The 20,535-nt window shown below is 46.8% G+C and overlaps 1 protein-coding gene across 2 annotated transcripts in view; it reads right to left on the bottom strand.

The window, feature by feature from the left end:
* The window catches only part of CD9 (CD9 molecule), a 202,411-nt gene that overhangs the window by 74,781 nt on the left and 107,095 nt on the right, over positions 1–20,535 (bottom strand). For both annotated transcript variants that reach the window (XM_078673990.1, XM_078673991.1), the window contains exon 3: positions 2,035–2,132. In XM_078673990.1, coding sequence (XP_078530116.1) covers positions 2,035–2,132 — 98 coding nt within the window. The remainder of the gene's footprint in view (positions 1–2,034; positions 2,133–20,535) is intronic.

Raw genomic sequence — 20,535 nt, 5'->3', positions numbered from 1 at the left:
GGATACACATTTTTGAGACATTTTCCATCCTCTCCTCGGACTCTGGGTACAGCAATTACATTTTTGGGCTTTAGAACCTATGCCAAGGCAAGACAAACAGACCGTAAGCTCTCAATTTCTGATTATTGCACTAGCTTTACCTCAATAATAGTCACTGAATGCCTTTTCCGTTTCCCCAAAAGGCTGAGGGGGGGGGGAAGTGAGATTGAGGGGTTGAGATAAATGTATTGTTGTCTTTACCAAATTAGGGTAGACGAGTACTCCTTTCAAAAGGTTTGCTGGACAGGGCCATCATTTTGCTCTACTCCTTAATACCCCTCACCCCCTTTTTCTCGAGTTTTAGCTACAATCACATACTTTTGCAAGACAGTGGAAGCTCATTTCTGCTTGCCGTTAGTTCTCATTCTAGATTTGCTGTATGTCCCTAGCTATTTACACTCTGCTAGCATCACACCAACTCTGGGACTTGTTACGCCAGGTTCTTGACTTTTTGCCTGCATGAAACGCAAGGGGGAATGAGAGGGATATCTGTTAAAGAGCCTCAACCAATACCACCTCCTATTCACTATGAGTAAGCACAAAAAAGACTGTTTCCATGGACTCTTTTCAGGTTTATATTTATCGGCACCAGTACTGGTTAGCTGTGGGTAACAGTTATTTATGGTCTCACTGTGTCCGGATGAAAGCACAGGGATGCGGATAGGTATCACATCAAGTGTAGAAACATGTTCACCTTAACAGGTATGTGAGGAAGGTATCATGAGAACCGTATTCTCTCCCATTACTCTTAATTTAAGTCATGCAAGGGATGGTTATTACATAATCACTTTAATAAAGTCAAGTCAAACCCACTCCATCTTAATGTATTTTACACATACAAAGTTCCAAAAGCTCTTGATCAGCTCATCAGGCACTTACCTAGTGCTCCCGAAAAGGCAACACCTTTAAAGAAGCATGCCAACTAGTGTAAGCGAGGAGTTGCCTACTTTTTGGGGTAATATTATCCATCTCAAGTTCTAAAACAATTGAACTTTTATCAGGACTAAATGGGTCTAATCTCAATATTGCGAGCACCTATATTGATAGCCATGTAACACTGTTCAGGACAGGGTATGAGCCTTTCAGTCTTTGAGATATTGAGACAAGCTGGTGTAATCTTGGATGCTTTCTTGACTGAATATGTTGGGTCTCACAGGTCTCATAAATACCAGCTCTGGAGCATTGTTGCGCTAGAATTTCTTCTCTTTAGGACTCAATACATTTCAAACTTTCTAAGGTTTAAGTCCCAATACAACAGGCATGTCAAAATCCAAGAATTTGTGGAAATGCTGTAGTTTTTGAAGCTTCTTGCAATTAAAAACCGCTGCACATGCAAGTGACTCAAGACATTTCCTGGACACCCAACTCTGGATTTCCCCAGTATTCGGCGTGCCTCTTTTTCCACTAACACAAGACTTAAAACAGAACTAACTTTCTGATGTTTACAAGGGAACCAAATGCAAACCAGTGTCAGAGTCTCGTCATTTACTAGATCCTGGTTTCTCATCAAGTGCCATCATGCATTCCCTGTGTTTCATTGAGAAAGAGATTAGTTTGGGTACCATTTTCTTCACAGAAATATATTCACACAAAACCGTAAATATCATGCACATACAGGTCTTTACATCCAAGAACACTACTGCATGTTGTACAACACCCAACACCCCACGGATTCATGGATTTTACTGAAAAAGGCTGTAAATTGCTTAAATATGCTGTGAGGGTATTTCAGCAAATTAGGTAGATTAAACAAAGTGCTTACATAGGATGCCGTCAAAAACCGTAATCTGATTTAAATACAAAAGGGTAAATGTAGTCAACACTAAAGAGTGTCTATACAATAACCACACTAACAGACAAATACATGAGGTGTTGAATAATAAACATCACAGGGGCTTTACGAAAGGTTTTAAAAGGGCACGCATTTGTGCCACACCGGCTGCACAATTCATTTTGACAGCAAGCTACATGCAAGAATATTACAAAGACACTTACCAGGCCAAGCATGCACTGTGACTCCTGAATTGCACCACAGCACCCCAGAAAACCAACCAGCATCATCAGTGCACCAGCACCAATAAGGATGTACACACCTGGTAAAGCCAAACAAAAAAGCATTAAAAAAGGTGCATTAGCAACAGTTTTGCAAACATGACGTGGTGTTTCAAAGTCGGTCCCCAATGTGCCAGCATACTCCATTTCAGCGTATACAATTTTTTTCTAAATTATTGTTTCGTAGGTCCATGTTGCGGTTCTTTATATCCGCGCCGCCATAATTCAGAAAAAAAAAATGCTAAGAAATTGGGACCGGCCAGGGAGAAGGTGGTCTGTTGAACTAAGGAAACGGGCATCTGTCATTCACACCTTATTTACCATGTCGCAAAACAGTGTCAAGTACTCTAAACAATGCATCAATTGCTTCTGCTCAAAGGAAAACCGGATGAGGTAGACTGTATATTCTGATAAATTGTAATTCTTGCTTCTCTTCTACATTGAGGTGGTGGTCACTTTCGTGGTGCACATCTAAGACGTTCCCTCTTGTTTTAGATGGTTTTACTTGGGAACTCATACCAGTTTCCTGGTGCTTATTAAGTAATGATTCACATTTTTTATAGCATTACAAACCAAATTATACTAAGTCTTGCTAAAGGTACCGAAAAATACTTCAGCTAACTGCCTTTTAAAGACAATCAAACGTCAGCTAAAACTACTGTGGTGTCATTTCTAGGACAAGCGTTAACACTTGCTGGAACAAAACAAGATAGTATATACCGAATCGTTCTCGAAACAGACCTTACCATAAATGGGCCCCTACTGGGTGGTTCGAGCCTGCAGACATTAAGAGGCCTCAACATATTGGAAAACTATTAAAACACAAAAGCAACGCTACAACTGCTGATTATCTTTATTTCACCATCAAACAAGAAAATGAAACAAACATTTGCAATGCAATAGGTGTCTTATTTGCGAGAGTTTAAGCTATGGGCACTGTAAATGACAGTGCCTTTTATTTATCGGTTTTGATACTTAACACATAAATAAATGCCAAGAGCTCAACCTCTTGTAAATGTATGACCCATTTCATTTCAAAGTAGTGGCCGCCAGTGTCCCAGGCTGCATGGAAAGTGAATGTGTGCATGGCGCAATGAATGTTGCAGGAAAGAATGTCATGCCTGCAGTAGGAGAAACTCATTAAAGAAACTAGTGCTTACAGACTAAATAAGACACACGGTGTAACAGAAGTAAAAGGGCCAGTCCTCATGGGGGGTTACAAATGTATCAAGAACAAAAAGCCTGTAGGTCGAATTACGCTGAGATAATTAAACGAACACTGGACAAGTTTGCACATTAAAGATTACATCAATAATCAGAAGTCAGACTGGCTGCCAACAATTGCTGTTTGAGTCCTATCAGCCCACCCAAATGGCGGAGCCTCATCATGTAGGACACCCAAACCTCGGTCTGTGTGCGAACACCCTGATGTATTTTGGCTTCGCATCACTCGGCCATGGTCTGGTCACCGCAGTTGTTCTTGCAAATGGTGGAGCTGATATGTGCAGTGCAAAAATTAAATCAAGTGAAGTGGTTAAAATGGCTGTCAAGACAAACAAAGACCTTTATTAGTGTTTGTTTAGACGTCTGATTAAAAAATAGTGAAAAGACAGTGTGACAAAATCACTGTCTAAATTGCTTGGTGGAATTCATTAGATAGGGCCAACATGTTTCTGCCAATTGGTGAAGGTTCACCGGCATTAGTCAGGGCCAAGCTCTTATGTATGCTACTGCAATAACACTATCAATCGTGCTAGAAAATATAAATCAATATTTAGGAAATCTAACAGACCATTATCAAGAGAAAAAGAAGAGTGGTCAATCAAGACCATCCTACCACACTTTCTCAAGTGGCTCAACAGATGCAAATGTTCTTCCCTGTAATAAATCCAAAGAAAGAGAAAATAACCATGGAGATATTGCATACACGTGGTGCTCATTTAGAGAAAAACATTAAATTAAGACTAAAGTGCGCACTTGGTGAAAAGTGCTATTCTTGTGCAAAGCCAGTGATAGTTTAACTAAACTCAGCCCAGCCAATCACGAATTAGTGATGGCTACTTGAAATGTGCGCTGTATCATGTCGCCGACAGATAATCTGTGTATGGTTTCAAAAACTTAATATAACACTTACCCAACCTTGCGTGGGAAGCATGCCTCACCTCACCCGGCAACTGCTCGGAAGAATAAGGCCCCGCTCTAAACATGTAAGTAAAGACAGTTCCTTTATTAGATACCTGTCACAGGATTTGACTCGGTTACAGTTTAAAGAACCCAACAATTTACTGAACTGTCCAACGTGATCACCCCCACGGGAACTAAGATGGAGGCATTCAACGACCAGAACTAGAAATCTCCTCTAGCAAATTTTAGGTTATAGCTGCGTGGTGTTAAATAGCGCAGATCTGTTTTCCATACACCAGCTGCAGGTGGTATTGCTGGTGATGAACGTGAGATTTTCCAATGTACTCATACCTAAGGGGAGATAGTACACACAATCTCTCTCCTACTGTTTGTAATAAGGTGGTAGCTCAACCCCGGGTCACAAGAATGATTCCTGCAAACTGAGGAAAAGGGGTCATTCGTATTTGGAACTCAAAACCCTTTAGCCCACATACAGTCAAGCAACAACGAGGCTAGATACAGTACAAGACTGAGATGGGGCAAATAGATGTCACCAGATCTAAGTTGGGCACTAGCTACAATCAGCTGAACTCAGCCTAATGAAGGACTTCGAAAACCATACATTCCCCTCTTACCTGTCCGTCGGTACCTCGCGGCGTGATCTCGAGCCGAAAGGGAGGCACCACGGTCAGGCGGGGACGCAATTATATGCTAATGCTGAGTACGTGATTGGGCTCAGCTGGTCGTCACGGTAGCGCGTCGGCGCATGTGCGCTGGTGTACCACTAATTGCTATGAACAGCGCATGCGCAGATGACGGAAACTCGTCCGACGCGCATGCGCGTTGGTATCGCGCTCACCTCTGAACCGCGCATGCGCAACCACCAGACGTGGTTAGTCACGCATGCGCGGAACTCCGCAGCGCACAAATGTCACTACATGCATCAGTTTATCCCGCAATCCTTTGTCTAATTAACTAATTAACTAAATGCTGGCGACAAGCGCCAACCGATGTCTCAGCTCGGGAGCAACATGACTCGGGAAAATTCAGCTCTGTGCCCTGAAAGAGCGAGTGTTCTCTAATTGAAAGAGAGAAGGATTATTGGTATGACCTTACTGGGTCCAGACCCGGGTAACCATCAATGCCTACTAATTATAGCATTGTGGATTAACAAGGCTGGGACCCACATCAGCGAGAGCATGGTGCATGCATTAGGTACAGACCTGGTCCTAAACATAATCAAGCCGGGCACTGTGTGACTTGCTGTCAATAGTCAGCTGCATGATCTATCCTTACCTGTACACGAATGCATGCAGTCTCGAGCGATTTGGTCTATCAGAGCTACTTAAATGCATGAACACATGACTGCCATAATGGTAAGGATGCTGATAGAAGCATAGGGGTCAGGATTAATACCCCTCGATATCCTATGATGTCTGGCTGTCCTTATGAAGCACCTTGTAGGTCAATCAACAGGGGCTCTGATTGCAGAAGACACTGTAGAAACCTCAGGTTCTACAGGCATAGGATAAGCCAAAGTTATAGTTCCATGAAGTACCAGATGGCAAGTGTTGCACTCAGATCGAGACCCACGGAATGTTGTCATTGAGCCCGTTGATGTCGGACTTCAGTTTAAAAATCCACCGTTGCTCTTTGACAAAGAGAAAGTGGGATACATCAGCGATGTGTGGCGGAATGTATGGCTGTTCCAGTACCACCCATGTTAAGTCCTCTGCTTTGTGTTTTGCTTCTAAGAAGTGATTAGTGAGGCCTGTAGATTGTTTCTTACAACGGATCGTGCTTTTATGTTCGCTGATGCGAGACTTGATCATTCTCGTTGTGTGGCCGACATACTGCTTCTTGCAGGGACAAGTGATCAAATAGATCAGTTTCTCTGAATTACAGTTCGTATGCCTTGTAAGTCACCACGGTCTGCTAGTGCCAATGTCCATCATTAGGGTCTTCTGTGTCTGTGGACAAGCCGCACAGCTGCCACACGGATAATGGCCTTGTCCTGGGTTGGTGTTCCAGAGGGTATTCGACCTACAGGCTTTTTGTTCTTGATACATTTGTAACCCCCCATGAGGACTGGCCCTTTTACTTCTGTTACACCGTGTGTCTTATTTAGTCTGTAAGCACTAGTTTCTTTAATGAGTTTCTCCTACTGCAGGCATGACATTCTTTCCTGCAACATTCATTGCGCCATGCACACATTCACTTTCCATGCAGCCTGGGACACTGGCGGCCACTACTTTGAAATGAAATGGGTCATACATTTACAAGAGGTTGAGCTCTTGGCATTTATTTATGTGTTAAGTATCAAAACCGATAAATAAAAGGCACTGTCATTTACAGTGCCCATAGCTTAAACTCTCGCAAATAAGACACCTATTGCATTGCAAATGTTTGTTTCATTTTCTTGTTTGATGGTGAAATAAAGATAATCAGCAGTTGTAGCGTTGCTTTTGTGTTTTAATAGTTTTCCAATATGTTGAGGCCTCTTAATAATCAGCTCCACCATTTGCAAGAACAACTGCGGTGACCAGACCATGGCCGAGTGATGCGAAGCCAAAATACATCAGGGTGTTCGCACACAGACCGAGGTTTGGGTGTCCTACATGATGAGGCTCCGCCATTTGGGTGGGCTGATAGGACTCAAACAGCAATTGTTGGCAGCCAGTCTGACTTCTGATTATTGATGTAATCTTTAATGTGCAAACTTGTCCAGTGTTAGTTTAATTATCTCAGCGTAATTCGACCTACAGGCTTTTTGTTCTTGATGTAGCTACACTGGGGGTGTTCACCTGTTTGGTCGCTAAACATTCCCTCGGACCCTCCACTACGAGTTGTTGTTTTGTTGGGTTACAAATGTAGACAAGGCTATACTAAGGAGGGAATAACAAGCCTATTAACGAACCAGAAGAACAATGACACGCCAATGACAAATCTGGGCAGAGTGGGTGGAGCTTTAAGTCCATACTTGAATACAGCATGCCTCGCAGAGCAGCACATGCGCTGCCCAGGCTAGGTGTATAACATCATATTATCAAACAATGGGATGGAATGGAGTGGAGAAATTGAGAGATATTTTGGCTGCTGTTTTCCAAGGGCTCTATGAACCAGTCTCAAGTGAACACATGCAAAAAAAACATAACTAATGATACTGGACGTGCACACCATCTGCATTTTATATGAAGCCCAAAAGGGCTAAATGTCGCCACGTGGCTTGATCTGTCCTTCAACTTTTAGAATTAGTTTTCTATTTGGTGCAATCCAATTGCTCATGTCGGAGTTCTGCACACGGTAACTTGTTTTTACAACGGCAACAGCGAGCAAAGCAATTCGTTGATTTCAGATGTTCAGCCGTTCTATTAAGAGCTGTATTACTAACTAGGACTTCAGTCATGCATCTTAAAGTCAGAGCGACAACAAGGAATGCATAAGCAAATACCCTCTGCCAACCAGTTAAACCCCGCTGGGTGTCCAAAACTAGGATTGTGTACAATCAGGATACCATGCCTAACATTTTTATAACACCCACATGACCATATTACAAAATGCGATGTCAGACAATTCTTAGGTCCTAGTTGGGCTCCCACTATGTCTAAGCCTCGTTGGAGAAAGTTTGCTAGAATAGGTATAATACAGAGTAAGACATGAAATAACACAAAAATCCTAGGCCAGTTGCCCACCCCAGCAACAAATTAAAGTCCAATCAGATCTTTGAATGTGCAGTCACACATAGGAACCCACTCAAAAGTCAGGTGTGCATGTCAAATGCTGATAATGCTCTAATTTGGCATGGGAAAGGATCAACAAATTCTCTCAGGTATCACTCAACGTAAATGTGCCATAGTTCGAGTACCAACCACACAAGTCAATAACTTATTGTCTTTCTGAACCATCCTCATAACGATATACAAACTTTTTTGTGTACATTTGTCATTTAATAAATGAATAACATACAACCAAGCAGCCCAGTTTATGGTAGCAATTACAGTCGCGAAGCGCAACAGTGGAGGCAAGAATTATATCCAAGCACAAAACATATCTTTTGTATTCATATCCAACCACCCACTCTTGCCTACACATAAGCACCCTATAGTTGCACCTCAGTATCCATTGAGTCATCCTCCAACGCATCTCCCTTCAGGCCCAAATACTTTTGACATAACATACCCTAGGGTTCCAAGTTCACTGGTAGATTATCATTCAAGCGAGTGCGTCACACTTACGTTTTCTCCGCCACTGAGCACTCAGACATCTCGGACCCCTATACCTTTAGAGGGAGGCCTAACCCCCATCCATTGATGGATACTCGCCAACATCCATGCCAACTGCAGAAACCGGTAAATTTTGCGGTTCTTGGGGAAAACCAGGTTGCCCAACAGACAAAGCTGTGGTGTGAATGCACAAGTCAGTGTACTAGCCTGATTTAGCCAGACTACTACCCTCTCCAAGAAGTTTCGCACCTGCGTTAAGCCCTACGCCAATTGCATAAGGTCTTCTTCTCCAATCCCACAACAGGGACATGCATTAGTAAGCTCTGGATTAATCCAGTGCATGCCCGCGGGAGTCATACAAGTACGATGCACAAAGTTAAAACAAATTAATTTGAACTGGGATTTGTTGCACACTGATTTCAACGCACAAATTCTGGCAAAGTCCACACCCGAGAACAGAGCTGCAAGATCTGTCTCCCAAACACTCCACACTTATCAGGGGCCCATTGGTTGTATCTGCAAGCAGCGCCTTATAGGTCAATGAGAGAAGGTGTTGCCCAGCCCACACAGTCAATAGCGCACCAAGTGTAGCCGATACAGACCGCCCTGCAGAATAAGACATCCAGACAGCCCTGATGGTGTCTGTCATGCACACATACTGCAAAAATTGCTCAGGTCCCAGACCGATCCAAATTTGCACATCCTCAAAGGATATAAACATGTCATTGTGATACAGGTTGTTAGAACTGGGATTTCTGGTTGGCTAAGACTTACGCCAAAGCCAGGCAGAAACCACCATTCTAGTCAGGGCAAGGGAGTCACACACCAAGATAACCCCTGCTCACTCCCTTGGTAGCTTGGCACAAGCAGACAGGCTTATCCCGGAGGCAATGTGTGAAGCATTTGCGCACGCACACAACAGCAACATCATCCTAGGCACACCACAAAAGGAACTCCACACAAGGTTATATAAAAATAACTTTTGTATTGTCAAAACACATCAGATAGTAATCACACAATATACATTGTGCCAACTGGCACGGGCAATATTCACAAGGGATTATTTACACCAGGACAGGGCCACGTGGGCCACTGTCAGAATCAGCACTTAGTAGAACTAGCACTTAGAATAACTAACACAAACTGACAATTGTAGAACACCACTAGTAACCACTGGTAAAGGTAGGTACACACTAGGCAATACTAATAACCATAGGCCTAGATCACACAGGGACACAAACCCACTAGTATAACATACTAGGCAAAGTAAACTTCTAAGCATGATCCCATTTAGAAGTATAACACAAGCATAAAGGCAAAGCACATTACGCAGCAATCACATTAGGCCTAACCAGTATAAATACAGTAGGCAATCTCCTCACTAGTCTAAACACATTAGACTCTGCCTCCTAAGAATAAATCACATTTAGGGCCGTAACTCACAGAGTGAAAACATCTCAATCGCATAAACCTACATAGGTAAAACAACCTCATAATCATAAACCAAAGTTTTAGAGGTATCAAATACAGGGTGCACCAAACATACTGTAAACAATACATTTCCTAGCACCACATCACTCTAGCCCATAAATCACATTAGGCAATTATCATCACAACCATAGTGGAAAATCACATTGCGCACAAATCACTTTAGGGCCTTGCGCCCTATCCACATACCAGTCCCCCTGGCCAACTGGCCATCTCAAGAAGGGGCTCAAATGCCCTGTGTCCAGAATGTCAGGGCGCGCTGCCAATGCAGCGCCAGTCAGGGGTGCGCCAACGGCGCAAGCCTAAACGTTGCAGCTGCCCACTACTTGCTGGGCAGCTGGGAACAATCACAAGGGCCTAAACGCTGCAGCTGGCTGCGCAGCTGTGGAAGGCCAAGGTAAGGGCGAAGGGAGTGCAGCTCACTCCTAAGTTCACCAAGAACAGGTCCCCTGAAAGAAAAGAACCTAAACGGCACAGCTGCCCACTAATTGCTGGGCAGCTGGGAACCAAGAACGGCGACAGGGGCTCTCACAAGCCCCTCAGGACAAGACTGTGCAAACTGTTGGAGCCCTCTGGCTCTGGAACAAGGCTGTGGCACAGGCTGAGCCATCTATGCTCTGGATACAGCTGTGCCCCAAATCACGTGGGAGCCCCGCTCGGGGGAACTCAAAGAACAATGCCCCCCAGAGCCCTCGTGGGCTCGGACAGCAAAATGCCCCCGGCGTTGGAGCCTCTTGTGGGCTCGAAAGAAATGCTCCCGAGATACTGGAGTCCCTCGCTGGGGACTCGAAATGCCAAAATACCCAGGATCCTCTCGTGGGCTCTAATTAATACAATGCCCCACTTAGCAGAGGAGCGACCCGCTGCCATCCGGGGCCGCTCCTCAATCGGACCCCCCCCCACCTGCACACACCGGTCTGGTCTCTTCCGGCGGGGCTCCTCTGGGTAGGCGGCAAGACATCTGCTGTGCTCGCAGTGGGGGCAGCCTCACGCCCCCTCCGCCTCTGCTCACCATAGCTGCGGGGCTCTCCCCGGCTCCCGGGAGCCCTGCAATGGCCGCCTCGCTGGTCTTCCTCCTCTCTGTCCGTGCTGCCTGCGGCAGATCCCGCGGGGACCCGCGGGCAAGCCCCCACCTATTTTCAGAGACTCTCACTCTCGGCACGGCGGGCTGCATCTCTGGTCTCCCTCTTCACACAGGAGACTGGCAAAACGGCCACAGGCCTCCCCCAGGCAAGGGGGAAACGGAAATCACGCTCACCAGGACCCACCACTAGTCAGGCGGGCGCGAACTTCCGGGTTTGGCGGCATTCTCCTCGGTGCCGTGACAGTGATTTCTCGGGGACAATAATGAGGGGTGGGCACCCTCGAAGGATAAAATAATAGTAGAAACGGGGTGGGCACCCGTTAATTAAATAAACGGGGTGGCACCCGTAATTAGAAATATAAAGGGGGCATAATGCAGGGTAGGCTCCTGCTTTTAAATGCAAAAAAATACACTGGGTGGGCACCCGCTAGGATCTCCAAAACGACCCAGGAAGCAGCCCCGGGCTGCAAAGGCACAAAACAGAAGCTCCACTTCAGCAGGCCACAGCCCCAGCGCTCCCAAGGAAGAAAGACAGCGCAAAATTAGGGGCATCCAAAGAAATGAAGCCAGCACTCCAAAAGGTGCTGGGGCAGCCCCAAAGTCTCTCCCATGTCCAGGAAACAATCCCGCAACAGCACAGGGTCCAAAGAAAAGGTCCTGGAGGCAAGGTGGAGCAAGCAGCTCCCAACAAGGAAATTCCTCCAGCATCCAAGGACTGGGCAGGGCCCAGGGAGGCAAGCCTTCCCCTGGGCCCCAGCAGCAGCACGCCCCTGGTAGTTTCAAGTTAGGAAAAACAAGAACCCTTTCATGGGGTCACAGCCCCCTTTTTATACAGCAAAATCCTTTGTCTGTGGCTACAGGGTGAAGGGAAAACCAGATGCAACTGGTTTTGGAGCACTGTGTTGTGCTCAGCCCCTCTTCCCATTCACTAGTCAGGCTAGGGTCATCAGTCGCACCAAAGGGGGCGGAGCCAGCATTGTGTGGGGAAAGCCCAGCCCTATTCAGGTCCCAGGTGTACTCCTCCCTCACACCAATCACGCAGTCATTCACCACTGGGGCAGACTCATCCTGACTTCTGGAGCCAGGCACACCAGCCAGCTCCAGCCAATCACAAGCCAGCACATTCACTGCACAGACACACCAACTTCTAGAAGTGGCACTTCCACACTAGACACATTAAAGCCGCACACATCATCGCGCAGCATTCAATCTCACGAGTTCGCACATACCAAACTCAACCCTGCACTCCCCACACATCAGGAACTACCATGGTCACACACACATTCCCCATGCATTCCCATGGGAGGGCAGGCCACTCACCACACATACACAGAGAGCTCACGCACTTTACACCGTACCACAGTGAAAAAGTGCGCAGAGGCCTAAAATCACCAACACCAGGTTACAGAAACAGGCTAGGCAAAAGCAAAAAAGTTTCAGGGTGAACCTGCCAAAAGGGCCAGGTCCAACACAGGTCAATACGAACTCATAACCTCACCCATGCCAAAGTTGAAATAAAATAACCTCCTCCATCTGGCGGAGCAAAGCCAAGATCCACAGCCGCAACTCCCTATGAAATGGGGGCCTTGTGATCACCACCGCCACCCAATCTCTGCCACACTGCAACAGTCTGATGCACCACATAGGGCACAGAGGAGGATGCACATGAATCTGCCATCAACAACGCCAGGAGTTTGGTCCCCTCTACTATACCCACCAGGAGATTTTTCTCCCAGCTTTTCCCTTCCTCCATCCATATCGCTGAATGGTGCATGTGGGAGGCATAGTAACAATATCCAAATTCTGGACCCTGAGGCTACCATCCACATATTCCCTCGTTAATTTCCGACGAGCCACCTTACTCAGCTTCCCTTCCAAAATGAGTGAGGTGAGGATTATTAAATGGACGGAAGACACCTGTGCACAGCTAGCACAATGAACTCTGGATCACATACAGGCAGCGGGGCAGAAACACCATCCTAGACATTGCTATTCTTCCCATGAGGGATACAGGTTAGGTATTTCAGAACCTCACAGAAGGAAACGAATTGCTTTTTGTGTGACACCATCATGCCTAGGTATCAAAAATAATATGTCTCCCATCACAATCCCAAGCCTGGCAACCACTGCCTGGGCACCCCAACCAATGCTGTCAGCTGAAATAACAAGGACTTCTTTTTATTAATTATATGGCTGGAGACTCTCTCAGTAGCTCCAACAAGACCACCACGGACTTCCAAGGAGCCTGGAGGTGATATAATCTCACTCTACACGGACAATGTGTTACATGCCTAGTTCTATCCCCATCAATGCATAATCTGATCTCCCTGTATTTCCATGCCAGCGGCTCCACCCCCAGGGCAAACAGAAGTGGTGGCAGCAGGCATCCCTGCTGTGTGCCATGTTCTATGTCCCCACCTCTCCAATCTATATTGTCAATTCTTCACCCAGGCCAGTGTAGAACAACTGAATTCAGACGCTAAATTGTGGCTCGATCCCCATGGCCTTGATCACCTCTAACAGATACCCCTAGTCCACTGTACCAAAAATCTTTTTCATATCAATGGAGGCTAACACCATTTCCTACAGCCTATTTTCTATCTCATGGAGCACTTAGGCAAACCGCATTAGATTTAAGGTTGTACTGTGACCAGGAATAAAGCCACACAATTGTCTGCATGAACAAGTCCATTCATCCCAGTGTGCGGACGACTTGCCAAGAGTTTACTTAAGATTTTGATGTCCGAGTAAGGGGGCGAATTTGAGTCAGTCCCCCCTGGCTTAGGTAACCTATATAAAGGCCTTCACGCATGCTTGGAAGGAGTACCCCCCGCCTGCTCGTTGGATTCCAAGAATACTTCTAATAAAGACTGAGTCAGTGCGACTGTAAACCCTGATAGAATTCCACTGGGAATCCATTCCCCCTTTGTCCTCGGGTAATAATTACAAGGCAGACCTAAGCTCCTCCAGTGTAACATCCGCATCCAGCTACTCTGATACCACTTGTCCTAGCTGGTGCTAATACAAAGATGACAGGAAAGCGCAAAACCGATTAAAAGAGCTATGGGAGCTCCCCATGCATTCCCTCCAAATGTCGCGGAAAGGCTGCCAAAACCTCCTCCCACGACGCTGCCATCGCACTATCCGGTTCTATCACAGGTGGTGGGCCCCTCTCCCTTCAGAGCAGCCGGGCCCGCAACCTACCAGACCGGGCACCCACCCGAAGGAGGCACTGCCTGTGTTGTGTAATCATGTATGCCTCAAGCTTGTCCCACTTTTCACCCATATTCGGTTGAACCTTCAATTCCTCCTTTGGATTAACGGAGTTAGTCTGGTCTAGATTTTGCAATCAAACCAGTACCCATTCCTCTATTTGCAGCTCCTGTAGCAGCTGCCTAAATATCCCATAGGTCAACCCCTGCAGTAAGGCATACATCCCTCCACGTCAGGTTCCTCAGAACTGGACACAAATGGGGTCACTGCGGCCACCCAGACCAGTACTCACCTAGAGTAGGTTGAATAGGAGGCATGAGACAGCTGCCCTTTCCATTTCTTGGCCACCTTATCACTCCCCATATAGTTAAGGTGCATCTCCTGGAGACAGGAAAGAACACCATGTGATGCTTCAAGAAGGATAAGGCCCTATATCTTCTGATGTAGGTTCCCAGTCCCCCTTCATTCCAGGTGAGTATATTAAACCTACCGCCCATTCGTATGATAGGTCAATGTACGGTAAGATTCCTCCACCTGTGCCACTACAACCTTTCAACAGCGCTGCATGAAAAACTGAACTACAAACGTAGAAACACAAAAACAAACATTCCCTCCCATTCCAGGACAAACATAGCAGAACTGTCATGTTACATAAGCACAACCTAACCATGTGCCAGAACAATACAATATCCCAACCTAGCCAAGCCGGATATTGAACCCCAACTCAGGACCCCCTCCCAGCTCCAGTCCATTCCGCAGCCCCCTAGGTGCCCAGTAGCCATGCAGGTAACAGCGCACACCACAGTGCACCAGAGTTTTAGTCTCAAGCCCAGTAAGAAAAGGTGAGCGTTAAACAATTTATTACAAAACATGTCCATGCCATGAACTGCAACACCCAGTGCAGGTCACCAATATAATGTAGACAATTAGTATTAAGAAGAGTCAGTTGGGCAAGATACAGATGCCCCAGTGCTTGTCCAGGAGTAGAGACACCCATCTCACTCACATCCTCACTGGATCACTTCACACCAATAACTGGACTAAAACATTACGAACAAGATCAACCCTCTGCAGTAAGATTAGTCTCCAGTTAACGTCCACAGGGTGGACAGAGTGGAGTGTCCTACACCAGGGAGGCCAAGGCTGCAGTAGGTGAACTTGACCACCACCTACTGAGAGGTCACTGTGTCCACCACCTGCATGGTACCATCCTCCTGTAACATGACTGTGAAAAGCCTGGGGCTCACCCCCCCCCCCCAACAAGCCCCCACTGAAGCAGCCTCTCCAGGCACTAATGACCTGCAACACTGGAGCGGTGTTGGGCCCTCAATCCACAGATCAACACCCTCTCTCACACCTCCAACCAACCTCATACCTCCTGCGGGTGCTCAAAAATGTGTGCCTTGCCTTTAGAAAGGACGTTCAATTTGGAGGGGTAAAGAAACATGTACTTCAGATTCATAGCACACAACTTCTGCTCGGCTCCCACAAACGACTTACACTGCTACTAGACTTTCCTTGTGTAATCAGGGAAAAGAGCAATAGATTGGTTGTCAAATTTTGGTATGTTCTGCTCTCCAGCAGGACAATTCCTTTCCCTATAATTCAATGTTTTGGAAATAAAGGCAGGAAGCGAAGGCCCAGGCGGCAGAGGCAGGACCAGAGAGCGATGAGCCCTTTCCACCACAAAAATCACACCAAGACCCCAACTGCTGCTGGATTCATTGTTCCAAAATGTTTTCTGACGAGGAGCCCTTCACATTCTCCAGAAAACCTAGAAGTCCGAGGTTGCTCCAGCTGGAGCAGCCCTCAGCATCCTCCACCTTGGATTCCAAGTACGTTGTATGTAACATTTGTCCATCTAGCCATCTGCTGATTAGGTATAGAAACCCTACCGTGAAGTGACTATTATTCTCCACGTGTGTTACTTTCTCTGCCACTTTGCACAGATCTGTCCGAAGCAGGTTCACATTTATGTAAACTGCCCCCATCTTGTGTTCAAAAACCACACGAGTGCCATGAAAAGCAGACAGTAGTTCGGCACTCAATGGTTCCTTCTCCCGCACCAGGGAGGTGGCAGCCCTCTAGTTCGCATTCCCTATAGGACTAACCGCTTTGAATGCTGATGGGAGAGCGGCCTGCTGAATGATAGTATTTGTGGACGTGTCTTTGGGTGCTTTTCCTTGCCCAAAGTATCCCAAACGCAATGCAACATCTCTGCAGTGCTGCCGCAGTCCCTCAATAAGGACAGGCAAGGGTGCAGGCCAGACTGCCCGTCGACCCCCGAATCAAAGGGCAACTACCCAGCAGCTTAAGTCCCTGTGGCACACAGCCTTTCGAGGTTTAGAAGACGGATGCAGTCCTTTGCTCTCCCCAGGGGTGTACCATGTTCCATCACCAACAATTGATAGGCTTCCAATCAAAGCACCTCAAGCAAAGCAGCCCTCCGTGCACCCCCTCTCCTGCCACCAGGGCTAGACTCCCCTCTGTGTGAGTCCATGCCCCAAAGGTCACCACACAGTACCACACACCCCAAATGCAGAACCCCAGCACCAGCCAAGACGCAGTCTGTCAACGGGTACACCACAAATGCTCCACATGCCAAAGAGCCCAAGATGGCAGCTCATAAGCCTGCTGTGAGTTCGTAGCAGGCTGCCTTGCCAAGGGCACACTAACCCTCCCCACCCCCACCCCCACAGCCCACACCAACTCCCCTGTGTCCCACATTAGGAGTCCCTACTACTCGCACCAATACTACTCCGGACAGGCTCCCTCAGCTGCATAGAATTTGCCTGGACGTGGACTTTACTGCCGCAAGGTCTAATTTCTCTCCTCCATTGGGGAGGGCATCCCAAACAGAAGGCAAGCACTGCCACATAGCTCGGGGGAAGCTTATCCTCGTCACCAGACCAAGCAGTGATGACCGGCGCATCCCCGCAAAATGCACCCCCAGAAGGACAGATCAGCAGCACCAACGACTGCCGAGTAAGCACAGGCCGCTCCTTCATCTCCCTCCATTTTCCAGTAGGGCTCCACACTCTGCCCTGCCAACTCACCAGCAGTCGGTCACACCAACCCTACCGCAGTGGGACCTAGGCCCGCCCACCAGGAACTCCGTCTGGGCTCAGCTCTTCCCACAGCCTCAGATTACACCCCCCCCCCCCACGCCCCACTTTATCAAATTACGCATGGGGCAGCCGGGACACTATCCGCAGAAGTCTGGGCTCTCCCATGCTTAACAGGCCCAACTAGGCCATGCAGGATTTTAGACGGGCCTGCCAGGAAAAACACAATATACAAACTTAAAATAGGTAACCCCTTTAACACAGAAATGAAAAACAGGTTACTTTGACTAAATAAAACTAATCACAATTACATAATAAATGTATGTTCTTTGTTACTCTGTCCATATATTTCTGTGTTCTACCAACACGTTCAGTATTTTTATCAAACTCAATCAAGTTTCAAATCTTATTGCTCTAAAAAGTTCAGCCAAAACTACATTTTGTAGCTTGGAAAACTGCATGTGACATGCAACAGGGACTCTACTTTAGATCCGCAAAGTCAACAGGACTTAAGTTGGTTGGTTTCATTATTCCATTAAGAACTAAACTGTAGTAGTGAACTAAACATAAAATGGAACTTTGCATTTGTACTATATGAAGATAACGGACCACAAAGATATTTTTATGGCACCAATTCTTCATTTATTTTGAAGACCTTTCCCTCTGTATATTTAATGCATCAACTGTTGATCTCCATCTTACATAGGTATTGCCCCAGTTTTTATGATACACCTATTTTAGTTATCTACAAGAACACAGTATTTTACATTCAGTACATACAGTGTTATTGCTACCAAGGGTGTAACCCCCCCCGTGCATCTCATCAATCTGCATTCATTAGCAGTAGCATAACATTCCCACCAGTGTCCCCATATCGAACACTGTTCATGTAGATAGCCTTGAGTTGCATAGATTGTTTCTTGCTTTGTGCACTACTCTACTGATGTTCGCAACTCCATCCGTTTGGTGGGTACGGATTTCTTCAATTTCGGTGGGATATCCCTTTGTGCTATTATGGCGCGTTCTCCCTGTTGCCATAAAGGGTGCCCAAGAGAGCTACTGTAGGTGTTAATACTATCTGCTTCTCCAGCACACTAGAAAACACTATCCCTGTTGCTAGCCAGAATTTAGAGATTATAAAACTGTTCCATGTTATGTGAAATAAATCAGCATTTTGATCTGTGCAGCAGAAGCAGGAAGGGGCCGAGAGCCCATCTGTATGCCAAAGCTGTCCAGTGTAAAATATGCAACATGTAGGGATTTCAAGCGGATCAACCTTAGCCTGGTAAAAATAGCAATTTCTCATGGAGTCAACCTGGCCGCTTCCAATCCACTTCCTAGAGGCCACACATCCACCCCTCCATTTCTCATTAATGATATAAACTGAGGGGGCATGGATCACAAAGGAGAGATCCTTCCCCGCCCTCCCCCTTTTCAGGGGCCCTAACCGGTCTTTAAGCTTCAGCTGGCTATATTCTGGTAGGTTAGTCAACTCCATGAAACAGCTAATCAGAGCATTATGAAGTGGCAAATTTTTACAGAACTGGGTTTAAAACAAACTGTGATCGGATACCTATGTGACCGCTGTCATACATCCCTCCGGTTCATAATGCCCATTATGTTCCACCTGCTTTTTGCCCAAATTATTTTTAGCAGTTTAAATTGTATGTAAACTGGTATTGAATCCCAAATCCGACAGTGCAAATGTGTGTAAACAGTGCAGCAGACACCGGTACCATGGATTAGTCTCTTGGATGGTATACATTTATTAGCAGTATATATTTTAGGTATGCGGCAGTAGATGAAATGTATTACCTCGTAAAGCGAAGCTATAAATGGATTTGCGATTGTGGGCTACAAGACTCAGTGGAGGATAAAAACTTCTTTCTGGCGGGAGTTAAGATTTACAAATTATGACCTCAATACTTTGGTTAATGTGGAAAAGAAAAACTATCTGAGGAATAAATGTATGGCAAGTTTGCAAATCCCAGGGCACTTGTAGAGATTTTAGATTTACAGTGAAAAGCTATCATGTTCTGACATTATAGCAAGTCAAATGTAACACTTCTCTTGTGTACAAGTTCAGATTGTATGCTTTGAAACAGAGGAAGACTTAGAGAAGAATCAACAGACTCTCCCCAAGGGGCACACACGGGCACAGGGACACACACACACACACACACACACGGGCACAGGGACACACACACACACACAGGGACACACACACACACACAGGGACACACACACACACACACACACACAGGCACAGGGACACACAGGGACACACACACACACACACACACACAGGCACAGGGACACACACACACACACACACACACAGGCACAGGGACACACACACACACACAGGCACAGGGACACACACACACACACAGGCACAGGGACACACACACACACAGGGACACACACACACACACACAGGGACACACACACACACACAGGGACACACACACACACACACACAGGCACAGGGACACACACACACACACAGGCACAGGGACACACACACACACACAGGGACACACACACACACACACACAGGCACAGGGACACACACACACACACAGGGACACACACACACACACACACACGCACAGGGACACACACACACACACACACACGCACAGGGACACACACACACACACACACAGGCACAGGGACACACACACAGGCACAGGGACACACACACACACACAGGGACACACACACACACACACACAGGCACAGGGACACACGGACACACACACACACAGGCACAGGGACACACGGACACACACACACACAGGCACAGGGACACACACACACACACACACAGGCACAGGGACACACACACACACACACACAGGGACACACACACACACACACACAGGCACACACACACACACACACACAGGGACACACACACACACACACACAGGCACAGGGACACACACACACACACAGGGACACACACACACACACAGGGACACACACACACACACAGGGACACACACACACACACACACACAGGCACAGGGACACACAGGGACACACACACACACACACACACACAGGCACAGGGACACACACACACACACAGGCACAGGGACACACACACACACACACACACACACACACACACACACACACACACACACACACACACACACACAGGCACAGGGACACACGGACACACACACACACAGGCACAGGGACACACACACACACACACACACACACACACACACAC

The sequence above is a fragment of the Lissotriton helveticus genome, chromosome 1_1 (genome assembly GCF_964261635.1).
Source record: "Lissotriton helveticus chromosome 1_1, aLisHel1.1, whole genome shotgun sequence".
In the NCBI taxonomy this organism is placed as follows: Eukaryota; Metazoa; Chordata; class Amphibia; order Caudata; family Salamandridae; genus Lissotriton; species Lissotriton helveticus.
This window is presented reverse-complemented; position numbering and strand designations above follow the sequence as displayed.